Raw genomic sequence first — 18,369 nt, 5'->3', positions numbered from 1 at the left:
CGACCTGCCTCAGAAGCAGAGACATGTGCCAAGCGTCTCCACGGATGGCCTCAGGAGAGAAGGGGTAACCAGTGGACGTTCAGACTAGGATCAAGCACATACAACTAATCCAATTCTACTGGCCAGTGGGCCAAATCCCGCCCACTGCCTGTTTCTTAATCCTTTTTCTTATTATGGTAGAACACACATAACACAAAATTTACCATTTTAACCATTTTTAAGTGTTCCGTTCAGTAGCATTAAGGACTTTCACATTGTTGTGCAACCACCACCACTATCCATCTCCAGAACTCTTTCAATACCTCAAACTCTGTCCCGTTAAACAGTAACTGCCCGTTCCTCCTCCGCCAGCACTGCCTGTTTTTATAAGCGAAGTTTGACTGGAACACGGCCACATTCACTTCTCTACACATTGCCTCTGGCTGTTTTCACTCGACAATGGCAGAGCTCAGTAGTTGCCACAGAGGCCACAGGGCCCACAGAGTCAACAATATTTACTGTCTGGACCTTTACAGAAAAGGTTCGCTGACTCCTGATCTACGTCAGCCCTGACCGATGGCCACGGAATTTGTGTTCAAGAATTTCCAGAGCAATCACTATGCCCCCAAGGCAGATCTTCACGTACTTGCGCAACAAGAAATAGGAAAAAGATATTTTTTTTATTTTGAACCTAAATTTGTCCCCTTATAATTTACGCTTTTGCTGATGCCTACCCTCTGGAGGGGCAAGCATGAATGAAAAATTCAAATGCCTACAAAGGCAGTTTTATGGGCTGAATTGTGTCTCCCCTCACCCTCGGCAAAAAAAGATATGCTGAAGTTCTAATCACCAGTCTCTCAGCATGAGACCTTATTTAAACATAGGGTCTTCATAGAGGTAATCAAGTTCAGACGAAGTCATTAGGGTAGGCCCTAACGCAGTATGACGGGTGTCCTCACAGAAAGGGGAAATTTGGACACAGAAACACACACACACACACACAAACACCATGTGAAGATGAAGGCAGAAATCGGGGTGATGCTTCTACAAGCCAAGGAACACCAAGAAAACCACCAGAAGCCAGGGAGAGACATCGAACAGATCCTTCCTCACAGTCCTAACAAACTAACACAGGCAGGCCTGTACATGTACACGAGTAAAACAGCAAATGTAAAACGCCACCCTGCCCAGAGGGATGATTAGGGAGTGCTGGGAACTGCAGTGAACTGGAAAGCCTTTGCTCAGCCTAACGTGTACAACTGCTCTGTGATACACAGCTTCTTTTTTTTCCCCCAAAATATAATTGTCAAGATTTCATGTTAAAGGGCCAGCCCAGTGGCGCAGCGGTCAAGTTCGTGCACTCCACTTTGGTGGCCCAGGTTTCACAGGTTCGGATCCCAGGTACGGACCTACGCACCGCTTACCAAGCGATACTGTGGCAGATGTCTCACATATAAAGTAGAGGTAGATGGGCATGGATGTTAGCTCAGGGCCAATCTTCCTCAGCAAAAAAAAAAAAAAAAAATGAGTAGGACTGGCAGCAGATGTTAGGTTGGGGCTAATCTTCCTCAAAAAAAAAAAAGATTTCAATGTTAAATATCCTGCTTTTAAAAAATGCAAGCAATTTAAAATTATAATATTGTATGGACCATATTCAACATGTCAGCAGGCAACTTCCATCCACGTACAACCTGTGATCTCTGTCACATCTGTCTTCTACAAGACAGCTAACGAATCTCTAAAGACAGATATCAGGCCTTCTTGAATGTTCCTCTTCTCCAGACTAATCACACTAAGATTAGCTGGGGAGAACCAAGAAGTAAATATCACCTGCAGACATCACGCAACAGGAAAAGGCACCAATATTTAAAACTCCTGGCTTTGAGTCTACGTAATGGTCACGTGTGAAAAATGCATATATTTTTGAGATTCTCTATTAAAAACAATAGGATAATACATCACTGACTTAAATCACCAAGCTTTCCTTTTGACCAACAAAGAAGGCGAAGTTGACCTTGCACTTCAGAACTGTTACCGAAACACTTATGGCAAACCCCACTGAAGATTACATCAAAGCAGGACCGTATATACAGAAAAAAATTCCTTACACAGTTACAGCCCTGCTCATATCAACTGTGATGTCTTTATAACTGTGTATTCTGAGAATGAGTTAGGACACTCAACTTTCATAGAAGCAACATATACTCAGAGCAACTAATTGAAAGGTTTTATGAACACTTATTCTTGCACTTATCACTGTCCCAGGATATTACAAAACACTGTTGTCTGGAACAGTGATTCCCAAATATCAGTCTACTTAGCCTACCTTAGAATCAAGTAGGGTGCTTCATAAAACCACAGATCCTGGGCGCCACTCCAGATTTAACAAGTCACCATCTACCAGGTGGGGAGCGGGAGTTTGTGTCTTTGCAAAGCTACTAAATTACAGTCTCTGAGGATTAAATTAAATTAAAAAGATTCCTAAAACACAGCAAGTTCAGTTCTCCATAAAAAAGGGCACAAGGAATCAGCAACGGCAAATTAGCAACAACCTAAATGTCTACCACAGGAGTCTGGTTAAGTAAGTAGCAGTTCTTTACAATGGAAAATTTACTACGCAGAGTTAAAAAGGATGTGGTAGTTTCATGTATTAACATGATAGCGCTCCAAGAGTGAAAACCACAGCCTGAGGAACAACATACATAGTTGGATACCGTCTACATTAAAACAAAATAATACATTTCTCTCTGGACCTATGTATGTATGTATGTAAATTCACACACAAGGTCCATAGGAGATGATCTCAAGCTGAGCACTGTGCTTAATTCTTAGGAAGGTGCTAAAAGAAGCCTTGGTAGTCGAAGGGTACTTTATTTGTAATCTCTGAGTTGTTCATAATGAAAATCAATGCTTCTATTACCCAAGGCATTATCAATCAACTTGGTTGAGGGGACACATCTTATCTGCATGTCTGGTCACCAGCGCAGAGAATCCCATCTTAGGTGAGAGTTGGATTCTGAGGTCAGAGTCTAGTCTGTATTTCCTGTGAAAGTCTCTTAAATGGCCACAGGAATATGTTATACCAGATTTTAAGTATACATTCCTGTATGGGATTTCACGGCTGGGTGTGTGTATAGATATATCATACATAAAACATATATAGTGCATGCATAATGGACCATCTGGCCTCAGCTGGCTGTCAACTCCTTCTTATAAAACTGCTTCCTCCTTGAACAGAGCTTGGGGATCACACAGCTCTAGGGCTGAACCCCGATGAAGTTAGTGGCTTGTGTTTCAGGACCACATTATAAAATATAATAGTAACTGTGTCTTTAGATAGCCCACAGTGTGGCCAGGGTTAGCCATGTGGGAACAGCACAGTCCCTGTCTCCCATCCCATGTACTGGCTCCCTGCCTGGAATAAAGGTTTAAGCTCCATTCTCCCAGACTTGCTTGTGCTCTCTTTGTGTGGTGGGTATAGAGTCGCACTGACATGTTCACCATGAGAATGTGGGGCTCTGGTGTAGAATTAATGATACACCTTCCCTGACTCCCCAGGATCTGGAAGCAGGGGTGAAGAGGGGAAGAAAAACCATGGAGAGAAGAAATCCCACTGTTCCACTGATAGAAGAACATAGAGAAGGAAGGCAAAGATTCTTCCTTTAATGGCCAATTCTTCAGATCTGAAAGGGAAATTTGTGGGGCAAGGCGGGAGGGTGGGAGGGCGTCCGGGGTCAGGGGAGGGAATTAAAGTACCTTAATGAGAAGATCTGGAAAGTTTGCTAATTTAACCATAGGGCTAGTGCAGAACTCAAGTGAAGCCACAGGAGCCAGGGCAAAAAACATTTTAATCTTTTTGGCCAGCTCAGGTATCCGTGAAAATGCTATAAAACCTGTGGGAACAAAAGGAAGATGATAGAAATTCCATCTTCTGGGACTTTCTCTGAAAAGCCAACGGCGGTCATGCGTTGCGCCCTCTAGTAGCCACCTGAGAACCATGCAAACAATGTCGCCACCATGTGGCAAAACACTTTAAATGCGGTCCTCTGAACTTTAATGTACGCAAACACCGACTTTGGTTAAACTAGTAAATCAAGTATTGGTTAAGTGCTTGTTTCAGATTTCAACGTAGATATGCACTGGAAGAAATCCAGGTTGTTAGAACCAGAAGATATTCCCTGTTCCTTTAATAATGTAAGGCGATCGAAGGAAAGACTACTATTCCTAACAACTCCATCCCCCTGCCCCATCCCCCACTGCCCCCTGCCTGTCCTGTGAATGATTTACGGAGGCTTGCAAATCAGTCACCAAGGACTCAAAAGGAACCCACACATTTAGAATGCTTTAGCTTTAAATATCTTTTAGGTTCCTCTCAGGTTACTTCTTGCCTTAAACTTGGCCCCAGAATGTCACTATAGAAAGCAGTGGGGCAAAGGACACAAGTAGGTAAGTCATGGAAGAAGGAATATAAATGAAGAAAAATGCTTAACTCCACTAACGAGACAGTTCCTTAGTCTCTAACCAGAGGAACTGTTGTTTGCTAGAATTATGGGCAATTATTCTCTTCTTTAAACTTTGCTAAATTTTATTTACAACGAACACACATTACTTTTATAATCAGAATAAAAAATTTATGACTTTTAAAAATTGTAAATAAAGTGTAACATGGCATCTTCGTAGTTTTATTCCACTTAACTTTAAAAATCAGTGTCTTTTTGTTTTCTATATAAGTCTCTGTGCTTATAAAACCTCTTGCTTTCTTCCCTCTCAAATCCCCATATTGCTTAACTAGGAAAATACATAATAGGCTGTGGCTTACACTAATTCCTTCCATTTCAAGAGAACCATACACCATGCTTATCTATTTATGTTAAAGTCTGAATTTCTAGAGAAGACTAAATATTACCAAAATTCCTTGCCCTATTCATTATTTCTGCTGGGTATTATTTTGTTCTTTTTTGTTTGTTTGTTTTTTGAGGAAGTCCTGAGCTAACTACTGCCAATCCTCCTCTTTTTGCTGAGGAAGACTGGCCGTGAGGTAACATTCGTGCCCATCTTTCTCTCCTTTATATGTGGGACGCCTACCCCAGCATGGCTTTTGCCAAGCGGTGCCATGTCCGCACCCAGGATCCGAACTGGTGAACCCTGGGCTGCCGAGAAGCAGAACGTGTGAACTTAACCACTGTGCCACGGGGCCGGCCCATCTGCTGCGTATTAAAAAATCAAAACAAAACAGTATTTCAACTAACATTTTTTTATATTTCACTTTTAAGAACTAATGCAAACTCTGTAATAAGACATTAACTTCCGATCTTTATAACATACATACCTATGGTGGTGCCTTGAGAATGACCCACATAATACACTTGTTCTTGGCCAGTTTTATTGAGAATGAAGTTAATTGAAGCTGGTAGGTCATAATTTGCCATCTCATCAAAACTGTAATTCAAAAAAGCAACGCTTTCATTAAGGCATTGCAGACAAATACAACAGCTCACAAATGGTAAGTGCACAGTTTAATGAGTTCTCACAGACTAAGCACAGCTGGGTAAACCAGCATTGAACGCAGGAAACAGAACAATACCAAGACCACAGAAGCCCCCCAGAGCTCCCTTCCAATCTTCTAATCGTGCCTCCTGAAGGTAACTGTTATCCTCATCTTTTCACCATAAATTACTTTTACCCATTTTTGAACTCTTCTATATACGGGATCAAACAGTACATATTCTTTTGTATCTGGTTACATCCGTGCTGTCGCATATAGTTGTGGGTTGTTCATTGTGTAAATATACGACGCTGAATTTATCCATTCACTGCTGATGGCATTCAGTAGTTTCCAATTTTTCACTTTTACAAATAGTGTGACAATAAACATATTCTAGTAAATGCCGCCGTTGGTAAAAGCCCTCATTCTTGTATTTTCATGTCCTTAGGTAGGCTCTGGTTTTACAGATGGGAAACCAGCCTGAAGGAGTCCACAGTACCGACCTTCTCTAATAGCTGGTACCGCCACAGCCCTGGACCTGGGCACATGTCATCAGGAGATGATGAGCTGATTGTTACCACCACTTATGATGTGCCAGGCCCTTTCTCCATATCCTCTCCTTTGATCCTCCAGTGACCTTACGGGATAGGTATTTATTATCGCCATTTTACAAAAAGAAAACTGAGGCACAGAGGGCCAATGCAACATGCCCAATGTCATACGTGATTAATTGGCAGAACCAGAAGTAAGAGAGAGAAGAGGCAAGTTTCTGGAAATAAAAAAGTGAACATCTGAAATGCATGTTTATGGAAGAAGGACGAAGGTTATGGGACACAATCTACCCAGCAGCTTCCACACTGCCAGGAATACCAAAATAACCAAAAATCCCTATGTGAATCTAATTCTTAAATGTAATCATTTACCTTACTGCGATTTATTAAATTCTTAACAAGGTTTAAAACCTTTCATGAGCCATAAGTCTCTCCTCTCATATGATCTTCAGTTACCCATCTATTTGCCTCCTCGTGTGTCTGGGTTAAGGGTCCTAGGGAAACAGACCTTTGTCATAATCAATTCAAACATACCTGAAGGCCCAGAATTCATCCTGAGAAACCGAAAGAGTCTTGTGTTTCCGAGACCAGGTGTTTCCCCTGCTGTTCCCCATCCACACGTCAAAGCCAGCATCTGCCAGAATGAAGCCCAGGCTGCTGTTGGGCAGGTTTGTGACCCAGTTACTGGAATCTGCCAGCAAGCCGTGCTGCAGGAACACAACCGGTCTGGGACCTGAAAAACATTCAGGTTTAGGAGTTAGCAGCACTAAGCTTCAAAACAAACAGGATATCTTGCTAAACAGATAATTCATAGCAGATCCCAAAGCAAATAATGAAACAGAAACAAATTAAAATATTGAGGTAGCAATGTACTCCTATATAATATTAGCAAAGAATATTTTTAAACAGTGCTGGCAAGGTAGCAGGGACAGTGGACTATTTTTACATATCTAGTAACAAGACACTGACTTAAACCATCAAAAAAAATTTTAATATATTCTTAATAACTTATGAAATGTTTCTATAATTTGCCTCAGTAATTGCACTTCTTACAATGTATCCTGACAAATAAATCAAAAGAAAGAAAAAGATCAGATATACCCACACAAATTCATAAATATATATATATATATATCTATACTCGTGTGTGTGTATATATGCAAATTTATCTTCTACTCACCTATACCTGAGACAGTGACGCAGTAGAGAAGCAAAGACTTGGGAGGTGAAGAAGCCTGCCCTCTGGCTGCTTACACAGTGTTAAAACTATTCAGTCATTGGTCAAATAGGCATTTATTAAGCACCAACTATTAAGTGCCAGGCATTCTTCTCAGCACTGGGAACACAGCAGCAAACAAAAACAGGAGGAAAAAACTCACCTTCACGGAGCTGACATTATAGTGACCATGAGTTTTAGAGTCAGACAAACCTGGGTTCAAATCTGTCCTCTCCAAGTTCGATGTGCCACCTCAAGCAAGGTATTTCAACAAACCCTGGAATTTTAACATGCCCTGCAGCATGGATATGTAATATGTACTTCATAGGGAGTAATGCGATGTGAGAGATCATAGGAAAAGGTCTTAGCAAAGTGTCTGGCACATAGTAAGGGTTCAATAAACATCAGCTCGTATTACTGAGGTGCTTAACCTGCCTGAGTCTTAGTTCCACAAACAATTTTTAAGAGGAATGAATGAGATAATTAAGTGTCTGGCACAATGACTGACACATAGGTCAAAATGAACAAATAAGAGCTCCCTCTGCCTCCTACCCATTCTTTATAATAGTGAAACGCTAAAAATAAGGTAATTGTCAGGTGATCAAATAATTGTAATCCACTTGGTGCTATAATTAAACCATCAACAATGACAAGGACTGTGGCAGCCCAGAAAAGCTTATAACTTAACCTTAAAGGGGAAAAAAAAACCAAGTACAAAATTACAGCCTACTCCGGAAGTCCAGCTAGGCAGCATGATGCCTGCAAATGAGAAGGAGTGTAAAATATCACAGAAAAATGGGAAGACTGATTTGTCAGGAGAGTCAGATGAGAAGTGAATTGACAAATTTTTATTTCTGTTTAAGTCCTAATATGGACTTAGTAACTAATGAATTGCTTTTTAAATGACAGTTCCTCTGATGCAAGGTGGCCTCTATAGACAACTCCAGGAGCTTCTCCACATCCCTGACAACACAAATGGTACCGCTGGAGCTATGAGCGTGGGGTGCTGCTCCCCGCATTTGTGAAAATAGTAGGACCCCCCTCCCACACAAAGGTCCAAAATGACTCCTATGGTTTCCTAATCACAAAATGGCAGCCCTCTGAGCACCAGGGTCACGTAGGTGACCTTCTATGAGTGGGGAGAGAATAGAAAGTCAATAAGCCAAGATTGGGCAGCTTTATGTGCACTTCTCTGCCTTGAACTGTTCATTGCAGCGCTCCACTAACAAGACTAAATGTAGTGTGAAACTTGCATGTACAAGGCACTGTAGTATATACAGCATCTCATGAGCAGGCTCCCTGCCTTGAATGAAGATGATAATCCAGCTGGGGAAACAGGAATAATCATAAAAAGCTCAAAATTATAAACTTCACCGTAAGTGACAATAATGATTACTGAAATTAACCCCTCATTAAATTGGAGTTGATGAAATGTGTTTTAAATAACAGTGCCTTCAAAGCAGGGCTGCCTCACTGGGAGAGTGAAGGGAGCCCGGGAGCTGTACGATGGTACTAACAGTTTCCTTCGGCACGTCAAGACACTTTGCACCCTCAACGGTGCTCTGGGGCTGGGCCATGAAGAAGAAGATTTGTCCTTAAAAGACCAGAAAGTCAAGCTTACCAAGGAAAGACTTTGGCAGCATATGGGGACGACTGGGGCATCAGTAACACAAAACCTGATGTCTGCCATGCAGTGGTGTCCCCTGGAGAAAGAAGAGTGAGAGTGATGCAGAAGGAAAGCAGGCAGGTGGCCAACCTGTGCCTCTTCAGACACTTAGTGGAAAACCTGAGGCTGCTCAGCTGACTCCTCAGGGCAGAGTACTGAGAAAGGCAGGAATGGTCTAAAAGGGGGAAGGCGAATGGAAAGGGAGGGGCAGATACCAAGTGGGGCGGCTAAGCCAGGACTGAGGCTGGAAGGGGAGGCACCTGCCCGTTTATGGGCACCAGGCCTCAGCTCTCTATCTTTTCTTGATGGCAAATATTTAAAATTCCCCTGAAATCTCTCTGTACTTTCCTCCCTAACCCCCAAGGAGTTTCAAGGGAGAAATGTGGAGGTGGCAAGTTCAAGATATACCAGGAAACTCTTACCACCAATAAATAACTCCTGGATTCCCACAGCAACGGGGCAATGAGGAGCCACGGGCACTTTCCCAGGCGGTGGAGGTGAAGCTGAGGAAATGCAGGCAGCCAATTCAAGCATGTGCTCACCATGCACGTGTGCTGCTTATGGCACCTTAGGGGCTTTGAACAACATATATAAATACCCCTATTTCAGCCCTCACCCACCACTCACTCCTGTCCAAGGCTTAGCTCCAAGAGTAACTTTATCCTTCAAGAGAACTTCTTAAAACAGTCCCAGACCCCTCACTCTACACTCCATGGAAGGGTTTCCCAAAGCTCCCATACTTGCCCCACACATTAAATTTCCATAGACGTGGCTTTGCCTCAGCAACCACTACTCCAATCCAGGTTAGAAAGGGTCTATGTTTAACAGAAAAAGGAACAAAGAAAATAGTTTAATTACAGACTAGTTATAATTTTGATAAACTATTTACATTAAGGGGTAATCTGTGGATACTCATTACCTCTATAACTATATGCCACAAATAGTTGGGTACCTACAAAACGAAAGTGACTACACATGGATAAAGGGAACACAGCTACATACAAACAAACACACACACACACACACAACAGACCCCCTCCTGTGGACCCCAGAGTGATAGTAAAGCCATTCGGTGGCAGGTAGACAAAACTAAATGATTTGTTAAGACGTCTGCAATAGAGAAAGGGAGTGGATCAAAGTCACTTTTTTTCTAATTCTCCTGTTTGTTTGCTGGGGCTCTTCCATCCCTCACTCTAAGCTAAATGCAAATGCTCAGTGAACAACAGATACAAAAGGTGGTACCAAATAGGAAGAAAATAGTGAATCTGTTCTTCAAAAGCTAGATGTTTGTTTCAAATCTGGAGGATCTGGGCCAAGAATTGTAAAGGGCATCGCAGACCCCATTGTTTTCTCAAGGGAAATGCCAGCAAGTGAGGAAGGGGCTGACATCAGAGGTAAATGGCTGATAAATGAATGGCCTGGTAGCAACTTTAGGCCCTCAGCTGTGTCCTACTCATTCATTTTAAGAATTTTTACTGAGAACCTGCTGTATAAGTAGAGCACTAGAAGTTAAAAAAATCGAGAAGTGATTCAAAACAAGCTACATTTTGTGTAAACCTTTCCTGGTACCTACTGTTTTAGCCACTGTGTTAGATGCAGGGGACACAAAGGTAGGTAAGCCAGGCTCCATTCTAGTCAAGGAGACAGACACACGATTACCTTCTAGCCCAGCAAGAAAAAGGCCAGACCACCACCCAGGAAAGCTCAGAGGAAAGAGAAAGTCACTCACCCAGGGGGAATATTTGAGCTGGATCACATGTAAGAGACAGAGTGCCCCACAAAGGGTTCTGATGAAGACAGAGGAGCCTGGATTTGTAGAGAACTGACACTGCACCCATGGCCCCAGCTGCACGGGACCCCAGAGCGCACATTAAAAGCTCCCTGTATGCGTCTGATGCACAGGCAGGTTGGGGACCCACTGGTAAAGTTCAGCACCTTGTTTGATCTGGGAATAGGGGGGATCTGAAGGACTTCATGGGTGCACATCCTTCCAGGCTGGGCCAGTTTCCTTTCCTCCCAGAACAAAAGGGCCTCTCTGAGGAGGGAGCTGCGAGGATATAACCCCAGGGCGCAACACCCATGTTTCCCTTAGACATGATGGGTCATCAGCAAAGAGGAAAATATTAACAAAGCCTGGCCTAGGGTGCAAAATGAGTGCTAAACTGCTTGTCCCTTCTCTCTGGCATTCAGTGAACGCAGACGGGTACCAGAATGGACAAGGGCACTGGAAATAGGCCTGCCCACCTGCCTGCCAGCTTCTCTTACCTGCTCCCAACAGGGGAAAGAAAGAAAGGTATTATGTTGTTCTTTCCTATCCCAGTCCCAATCAAGGACTTAAGGATTTGCTGGCAAAAGAAGTTTCTCTCTGGTAGGGTTAAACCTACTGCCATTCACATCTTCCAGTGAATTATTTTAATCAGATTTCTTTTCACCTTGCTGAGTGGAAGCTGACTGAAATAACAGCTAGCTGTTATTGTGCACGTATATGCTCTAAGGTACTGGGCTGAAAATCCCATCGAGTTGGTACTATTCCCATTTAAAAGAACAGGGAATTGTGGCTAAGAGAAGTCAAGTAATTTGTGCAAAATTGAATGTGAGCTAGTAAATGGGGGAGTTGGGATTCCAACCCAGGTATGTCTGAGGCCAGGGCCCACTCTCTTAACTGCTTTACTATGGGAAAGGTTAACCAGAAAGAAGTCATTCTAGAACGTACAGAAGACCCTCAGAGAATGACATGCCGAAGAGGGGAAGCTCGGAGATGGACACAGAGAATGGGAGGCAGGGACACCACACTCAAACGTGCCTGCTCAAGCGGTACATCCAAGGACCAGCCTAGTCCACGCACTCCAGCACCTGAGGCCTGCTCTCCAAGCAACAAACCAGAACAACAGGACAAGGGCTGCCTTCCCCGGCTGTCCCCTACAGTTGGCTTGTTTGTCTTGAACTGGTTCTAGGTGGGCTGGGGGCTGAAAGGCCTAAAAGCACCTTGGCCCAGAGAGGGCCAAGGGTCATCCAAAAAGTTAGCACCAAGAGGGCAAAGAGAAGCAGCTGGTGATGGCCTAGCACAGTGCCGCCCAGACGCGGATGGAAGCAAGCAGGGGATTACTCAGGCTCCGAAAGTGAATCTGCTGAGCCCACAGTCTCACAAGAGGAAGAGGGCTGGGCGGCCAGGGAAGTTCCTCTTGCTTCCCAAGACACTGGCCTTCTCTATCAGGTCAGTGTCCAGACAGGCCTCCGCTATGCTCTAAAACGTTGTGAGAAATCAACTGAGGTCCAACAAAGAACTGAAAGAAGAACAAGGAGAAGATCACAAGGGTGAGGGCATTGACGTGAAAAAGACCTTGGTTCTCACTAGACATGAAACCTTGGAGGACTCACGCCATCTCTCTCAAGTCCAGGGCCCTTTTCTAAAGGAAGAATGATACAGTGGCTGATACACAGTAAAGCTCAACAAATAACAGTCATTCCTAATAACAATAATAATAAATACAATAAAATATTATTAGAACACAAGCATGTGAAGAAAGATAAAATGAAGTAGCATTCTTTAGCCAAGAGAATGTAATCGCAGTTACAGTAACAGCATACTAAGTGTTGACGGTGTTAGGGACAGTGGTAAGCACTCTGCATGCATTGTCTCAGATGAGCCACCTAACAGCTCTCTGAGTTGGTGTGGTAGGCTGAATAATGGCCCACCAGAGATGTCCACGTCCTAATTCCCAGGACCTGTGAATATGTTACCTTACATGGCAAAAGGGACTTTGCAGATGTGATTAAGGATCTTGAGATGAGGATACCATCCTGGATTATCCAGTGGGCCCAATGTAATCATAAGGGTCCTTCTAAGAGGGAGGCAGGAGGGTCAGAGTGAGAGAGAGACTGGAAGATGCTACACTGCTGGCTTTAAAGATGGTGGATGGGGCCAGAAACCAAGGAAAATGGTTAGCTTCTAAATGCTGGACAAGGCAAGAAAATTGATTCTCCCCTAGTGCCTCCAGAAGGAATGTAGCCCTGCCAACACCTTGACCTTAGGATTTCTGACCTCCAGAACTGTAACATAATAAACTTGTGTTGCTTTAAGCCACTAAGTGTGTGATAATTTGTTACAGCAGCAATGGAAAACTAATATAGTTGGGCACAAGTTTTTGCCCCCATTTTTCAGATAATGACTCTGAGGCACAGCATAGCTAAGTAATCTGTGCATAGTTGCACAGCCAGCAATCCCAAATCAGGGCTCAGCCGGGCAGTATGTCTCCTGCACCTACAGGAGAGGCAGACCTGGCTCCTTGCTAGTTTGGGAGAAGCCTATATAACCTAAAACCTTCCAGAATAGCTTAGAAGATAGGCTGTAAGTTGCATAAGGGCACCCCTTTCCCTCTGCAAAGGCAGGTTGTAGACAAACGGCAACAAAGATGTGGCTTATGGTGCACACACATTCCCACCACTTCATACTGAGTGATGCAAAGTCAGAATCCCCCTAGCTTTAGCCCTCACTGCAATCATCAAAGAGTTGGACAACTCAAGGAAGCTCGAGACCTAGCATAGTAGGCCCTCGGCTCTGCACAAACCCAAAGTCCAAGGGCTGGTTCAAGCATCTCTAAGATAGGCTTTAGATCACCCAAAGCTCTGGGCCTGGGGGGGCTTCCTGAACCTGCCCCAATCACTTAAGATAAACCCTAGCAAGCATTCTGGCCTCTGGTTGACTTGTTATTACTAGTATTTGTCATAACAGCTACCAATTATGTGCCAGGCACCGTGTTTCACAGGGATTTACACTGTTACAACAGAGATGCTGCCGTCCACCCGCATGCGGGTGCCTGGAGAGGGAGGTTAAGTACCCCGCCCGAGAACACTCACCTAACAATGAGTCAGAGCTGAAACCCAAGTTGGCCTCCTTCCAAAGTCCTTGCTTTTAAGCACTACTCTAAAAAAAATTTCATTAAAAAATAAAGTGGTGGGGGAGAGGAGGTATAAGTATTCCATAGGTACCCAGCCATTTCAAAGCAAGCCAAGCTCTATTTCCCAAAATAGGCTGCATATCAAAATCACCTGGGACACTTAGACAACACACTCATTTCTGGCCTTGGCCTTGATTTAGGGAATCAGGAACTCCAGGCACAGAGCCAGGAAATACTTATTTTTGACAAGTTCCCTGGCTTTTCTCACGCAGCCCATTCACAGCTGTGTTCAACGTGGACTCGTCTAAAGTGAGGCTGTCCAGTCCTCTTCTGCACCAGGCTGGCCCAGGAAAGAGGCCAATCAGACGTGGAGATCCCTGGTTGGCATCTAACAGGCCCCTCAAGGTAGTTCTTGGGCCTCCTTCTCAAGAATTATTGAGTAGACTTTCATTTATCCAAAGCAGGGAGCTACTGAGTGAATTTTTGTAGTCTAATTCTAGTTTGAAAAGTTGGCCTCAAAAAACAGCCAAAAACACTATAAGCAAATCACATTAGTGGGAAGCCTCAGCCGTAACACTTATATTCACTGGAGAAAATAAGGGAAGGCTAATCTCCAAAGCATTTATCAGCAGGAACTTAAGCAACAGAAGCTAGGATACAGGTTGTCTAAATCAAGCACTTTCCACACTGTGGCTTTATTAGGGACACCACTACAGCCGCAAGGGCCAAGTGGGTCAGAACTCAGTCACAAGCCATGGGAATCCCATCTTTACTACTGACTAGTTGTGTTACCATAGGCAAATTAATTAACCCCTATAAACCTTGGTTTCCTCACCTGTAATGGGGTACTAAGAGTTCCCACAGTCAGGAGTTGCATGAAAACTCATTTGATGATCCACAGGGAGCGCAGCACTTGGCCCATCCACAGGAAGCATTCAGAAAGGTGTGCATACTTTGCCACTGTCCAGACCACTGTGCTCACATTCACAGTCACTCTGATGAAAATGGGGTGACCCTCTACAGGAGTGAACAAAATAGTGCCCGGATCACAGAGCAGGGAAGAAAACCACCCCATCCCTCAGAATCTTTCTCTCCACCCCCAGCAACAGTCACTGACCGTTAAACAACATGAAGGCAGCGATCTGGTCTCAGTCACTGCAGTGTCCGTAGCACACCACACTGAGCCTGGCACTTGGTGCTCACTCCATACAAATTTGATGAATAAATGCAATAAAGAAGGAAATAAAAAACATTGCGTATTCACACACACAGAGACACACACACACCGTACACACCGTTTGGACTCTCCAGGGCACTGCCGTAATTAGAGTTTACTCTGTACCCAGGAGGGCGCTAAGCTGTTTACGTCATTCTTCCCACTTTACAGATGGGGACTCTGAGGCTTATGTAGAAGAAAGAATTTGCCCCAGGACACACAATTATTACACGGTGGATTTGGGAACCAAATCCAGGCCACATGACACCAAAGTGCTTGCCATCTCCATGCCAAACTGCCTTCCTGCTTTCCCCTGCCCTTCTCTGCTACCACAGCCCACCTTCAAACAGCCTCAGGTTGCAGCATCTTGAGCTCACGGAGGTTTACAGTTGGATGAATGTTGGGAAATTATCAAGCACTAATCCAAAATGCTCACTTAGAAGGAACAGAGAAGTCCAGAGAGGGAGGTACACACCGGAGGGCACCCAGCCATGATGGCGACGCTAACCCTTAGGCATGGTTCTTTCTATCACATTCTCACTTCAGCAACTTCTGCCCCCAGTAAACAAATCCTAACAAACATCTTCCTCCCTTCCTTATGGTTTAGAATACATTCTGCCTTAGTCCGTTCGGGCTGCTGTAATAGAACACTATAGACTGAGTGGCTTATAAACCACAGAAATTTATTTCTCACAGTTCTGGAGGCTGGGAAGTCCAAGATCAAGACCTGGCAGATTTGGTGTCTTGTGAGGGCCCACCTCCTGGTTCATAAACAGAAGTCTTTTTGCTGTGTCCTCACATGGCAAAAGGGGCAAGGGAGCTCTCTGAGGTCTCTTTTATAAGGGCCTTAATTCCATTCACGAGGGCTCTGCCCTCATGACCTAATCACCTCCCCAAAGCCCCACCTCCAAAGACCATCACACTGGACATTAGGTTTCAACATATGAACGTAGGGGGACATGGACATTCACTCTATAGCACACTCTCTGTCAGGGAGGACTGGACACTGAGGAAGTGGACATCAGAGACTGCCATCAAACCCGCGATGATATTTAAAAATTAAAAACAGAATCTACAGCTCCATTTACACTGGGTGAGATGTTTTATAGGCCTTATTTCATCTAATTTTCACAACAACCTATGAAGTAGCAAGCATCATTCTTCTCATTTAACAGATGAAGAAATTAAAACTGAGAGAGGTTAAATAAATTGTGAAGGTCACACAGCTAGTTAAAGTAGTAGAGCCAGAACTTAAACCCGAGGCTGGTGCTGTTAACATGCTCCCACTTAACCACTAGGTGTACAGCCTCTAATTTTACTCACCACAGGAAGCCCTCAAGTTGTGGCTAGGTGCCTCTGAGATCAGGAGTAGGGACCCGCTAACCCCATGTGGTCCTGAGCAAGGAACACTACCAAGTGTCGATGATTTGTTCAGCCCAGTCCCAGAAGGGCTGCAGGACTGTAGGAGCTCTGGATAGACTGAAGCCTTGGGCCAGAGTGATTACTAAGTAATCAGAAAAGGCTTTGGGCCTCAATGAGTTCACAGTCTAGTAGGGGGGACCAAGGTTACACACACCACCACCTACACAATAAGTTATTATTTATTGTCTTCACTGCTATGAAGGAAGCACACAGAGAAATACGAGAATATGTAGCCAGGGGCCTGACCTGGCGTGAACAGCTGGGGAAATCCTCCCTGAAGAAGTGACACTGAGGTTGACAACAGAGAATGGATAAGCGTGGTTAAGCAGGAGGAAGAGCAAGAACACTGGAGGAAGCAGGGGTGCCAGGCAGAGCCCTCTCTTCCTTTCCACTCTGGCTCTTTTCTCCAGCCCTAACCTGCATTTATGAGACAAACTGTGAAGCTGACACTGACCTATGTTGCTCCTTTAGGCAAAGGGTCTGAACACAATCCCCTCCCAACGTGCCATCAGAGTGCCAAGCGAGCCTGGGTGTGAGCTCAGTCGGCCAGAGCCAATAAGCCCGGGTGTTGATTACTGACCCCAGATCTGTCCAGTGCTGCTGGGAGGTGATGAATGACAACCCAGCTTACCAAGGCCTCTGTGGAGTTTGTTTGTTAGAACACTGCATTCAGGAAATGGTTTCTCTAGGAGCCACACGTAAAGGAAGAACAGAATATCCAGCAATCAGTGAGAATCCTAAAACAATCAAAGGAAAACACAGCCGATGGCCTTTCCCTCAAATACCTAATTCACAAGTCAGGTTGTGAATTTTCATTTACGACTCAAAAAGCTCAGTGAGCAACCCCTGAGAAGCCTTTGTCTAGGCCACGGTTCAAAGGCAGTTATTCACATCCCAGAATGCCACTTCACTCGTCAGGCCATCAAACACGTAACTCATCAGATATAAATGTCCCACTACTGGCGCTTTATTTGGCAATTCATTTCCCAGTTAGGCAAGGGTCAGTTTGCCCTGTTGTTGCTGATTTATGTATTTTAGGAAAGGCCTATATGTATTTCCTTGTTTTAGCCAAATAAAATAAATATGCTGACCATCATGGGATCAACTTGCTCAACACTTCTTGTATAACGCCGCGTTCTCTAGTTCCAAGAACAGTGAATCTGCAGTCAGACTGGCCGGGCCACGATCCTTTAACCTAAAGCAAATCCCCTTTCCCTCTTTGGACCTGGCTGTCTCACCAAATAAAATGAGGGTGTTGATCTAGAACACCGATTCCCAAATCCAAGGATTTTACCTCGAAATCCACCAGGGAGTGTGTTAAAAATGCAAGCTCTCTAAATCCATGGCCCAAGCAGGACTGAGATCCTCCTAGTACTAATATCTCATGACTTTGTGAAATAAGGCTGAGCAGATGAAAACAGAACCACTTCCCCATAAATGATGTATTTCTGAATTTCAATTCCTTTATGGAATTAGTGAAAAGCGGGGGTAGCTCAACACTTGAAAGAGAAGTTTGCTTAACATTGGGAAAAAGCACACATATACTCCACGGGTCACGAAGAGCTTTCTAAAAATGCATTCTAAGCTGCCTAGTTAGTAGAGGTTTGACCAGACAGCCAAATGATTCTTTAGCGGATCCAAAAACTCTCTGCAACTATATGTAAAATCTGTGTGTGCACAAGTGTCTATTTTATTTTACTAGAGGGAAGGTCCATTGCCTTCATCTAGTTAAGAACACGAATTCTGAAGACTGTTCTGATATAACTGTCACTTACACCGGCCATGCAGAGGACATGGTGCTGCTAGTTGCTATGATGAATACAAAGAGGACAAAGACACAGCCTCTGCCTTCAAAGAGTGGCTGCGGGGAGCGATGGCAGGAGGGAGAAGTACACAAACAAGTCTGTCCCAAAGCAGAATAAGAAAAGCACCTCAA

At 44.1% G+C, this 18,369-nt stretch overlaps 1 protein-coding gene across 25 annotated transcripts in view; it reads right to left on the bottom strand.

Annotated features, from left to right (window-relative positions):
* The window catches only part of LIPA (lipase A, lysosomal acid type), a 277,547-nt gene that overhangs the window by 10,940 nt on the left and 248,238 nt on the right, over positions 1–18,369 (bottom strand). For 23 of the 25 annotated variants that reach the window (XM_070561856.1, XM_070561889.1, XM_070561974.1 and 20 more), the window contains 3 exons: positions 6,550–6,748; positions 5,309–5,418; positions 3,736–3,872 (listed from right to left, as the gene is read on the bottom strand). In XM_070561856.1, coding sequence (XP_070417957.1) covers positions 3,736–3,872; positions 5,309–5,418; positions 6,550–6,748 — 446 coding nt within the window. Of the gene's footprint in view, positions 1–3,735; positions 3,873–5,308; positions 5,419–6,549; positions 6,749–8,852; positions 8,935–9,319; positions 9,713–12,237; positions 12,305–13,754; positions 13,822–14,630; positions 14,813–14,912; positions 17,171–18,369 lie in introns of those variants that run through there. The other 2 variants (XM_070561983.1, XM_070561989.1) reach the window with 2 other exon arrangements.

The sequence above is a fragment of the Equus przewalskii genome, chromosome 1, assembly GCF_037783145.1.
Source record: "Equus przewalskii isolate Varuska chromosome 1, EquPr2, whole genome shotgun sequence".
Taxonomy (NCBI): Eukaryota; Metazoa; Chordata; class Mammalia; order Perissodactyla; family Equidae; genus Equus; species Equus przewalskii.
The sequence above is the reverse complement of the archived record's forward strand: the minus strand, read 5'-3'. Positions and strand labels throughout refer to the sequence as shown.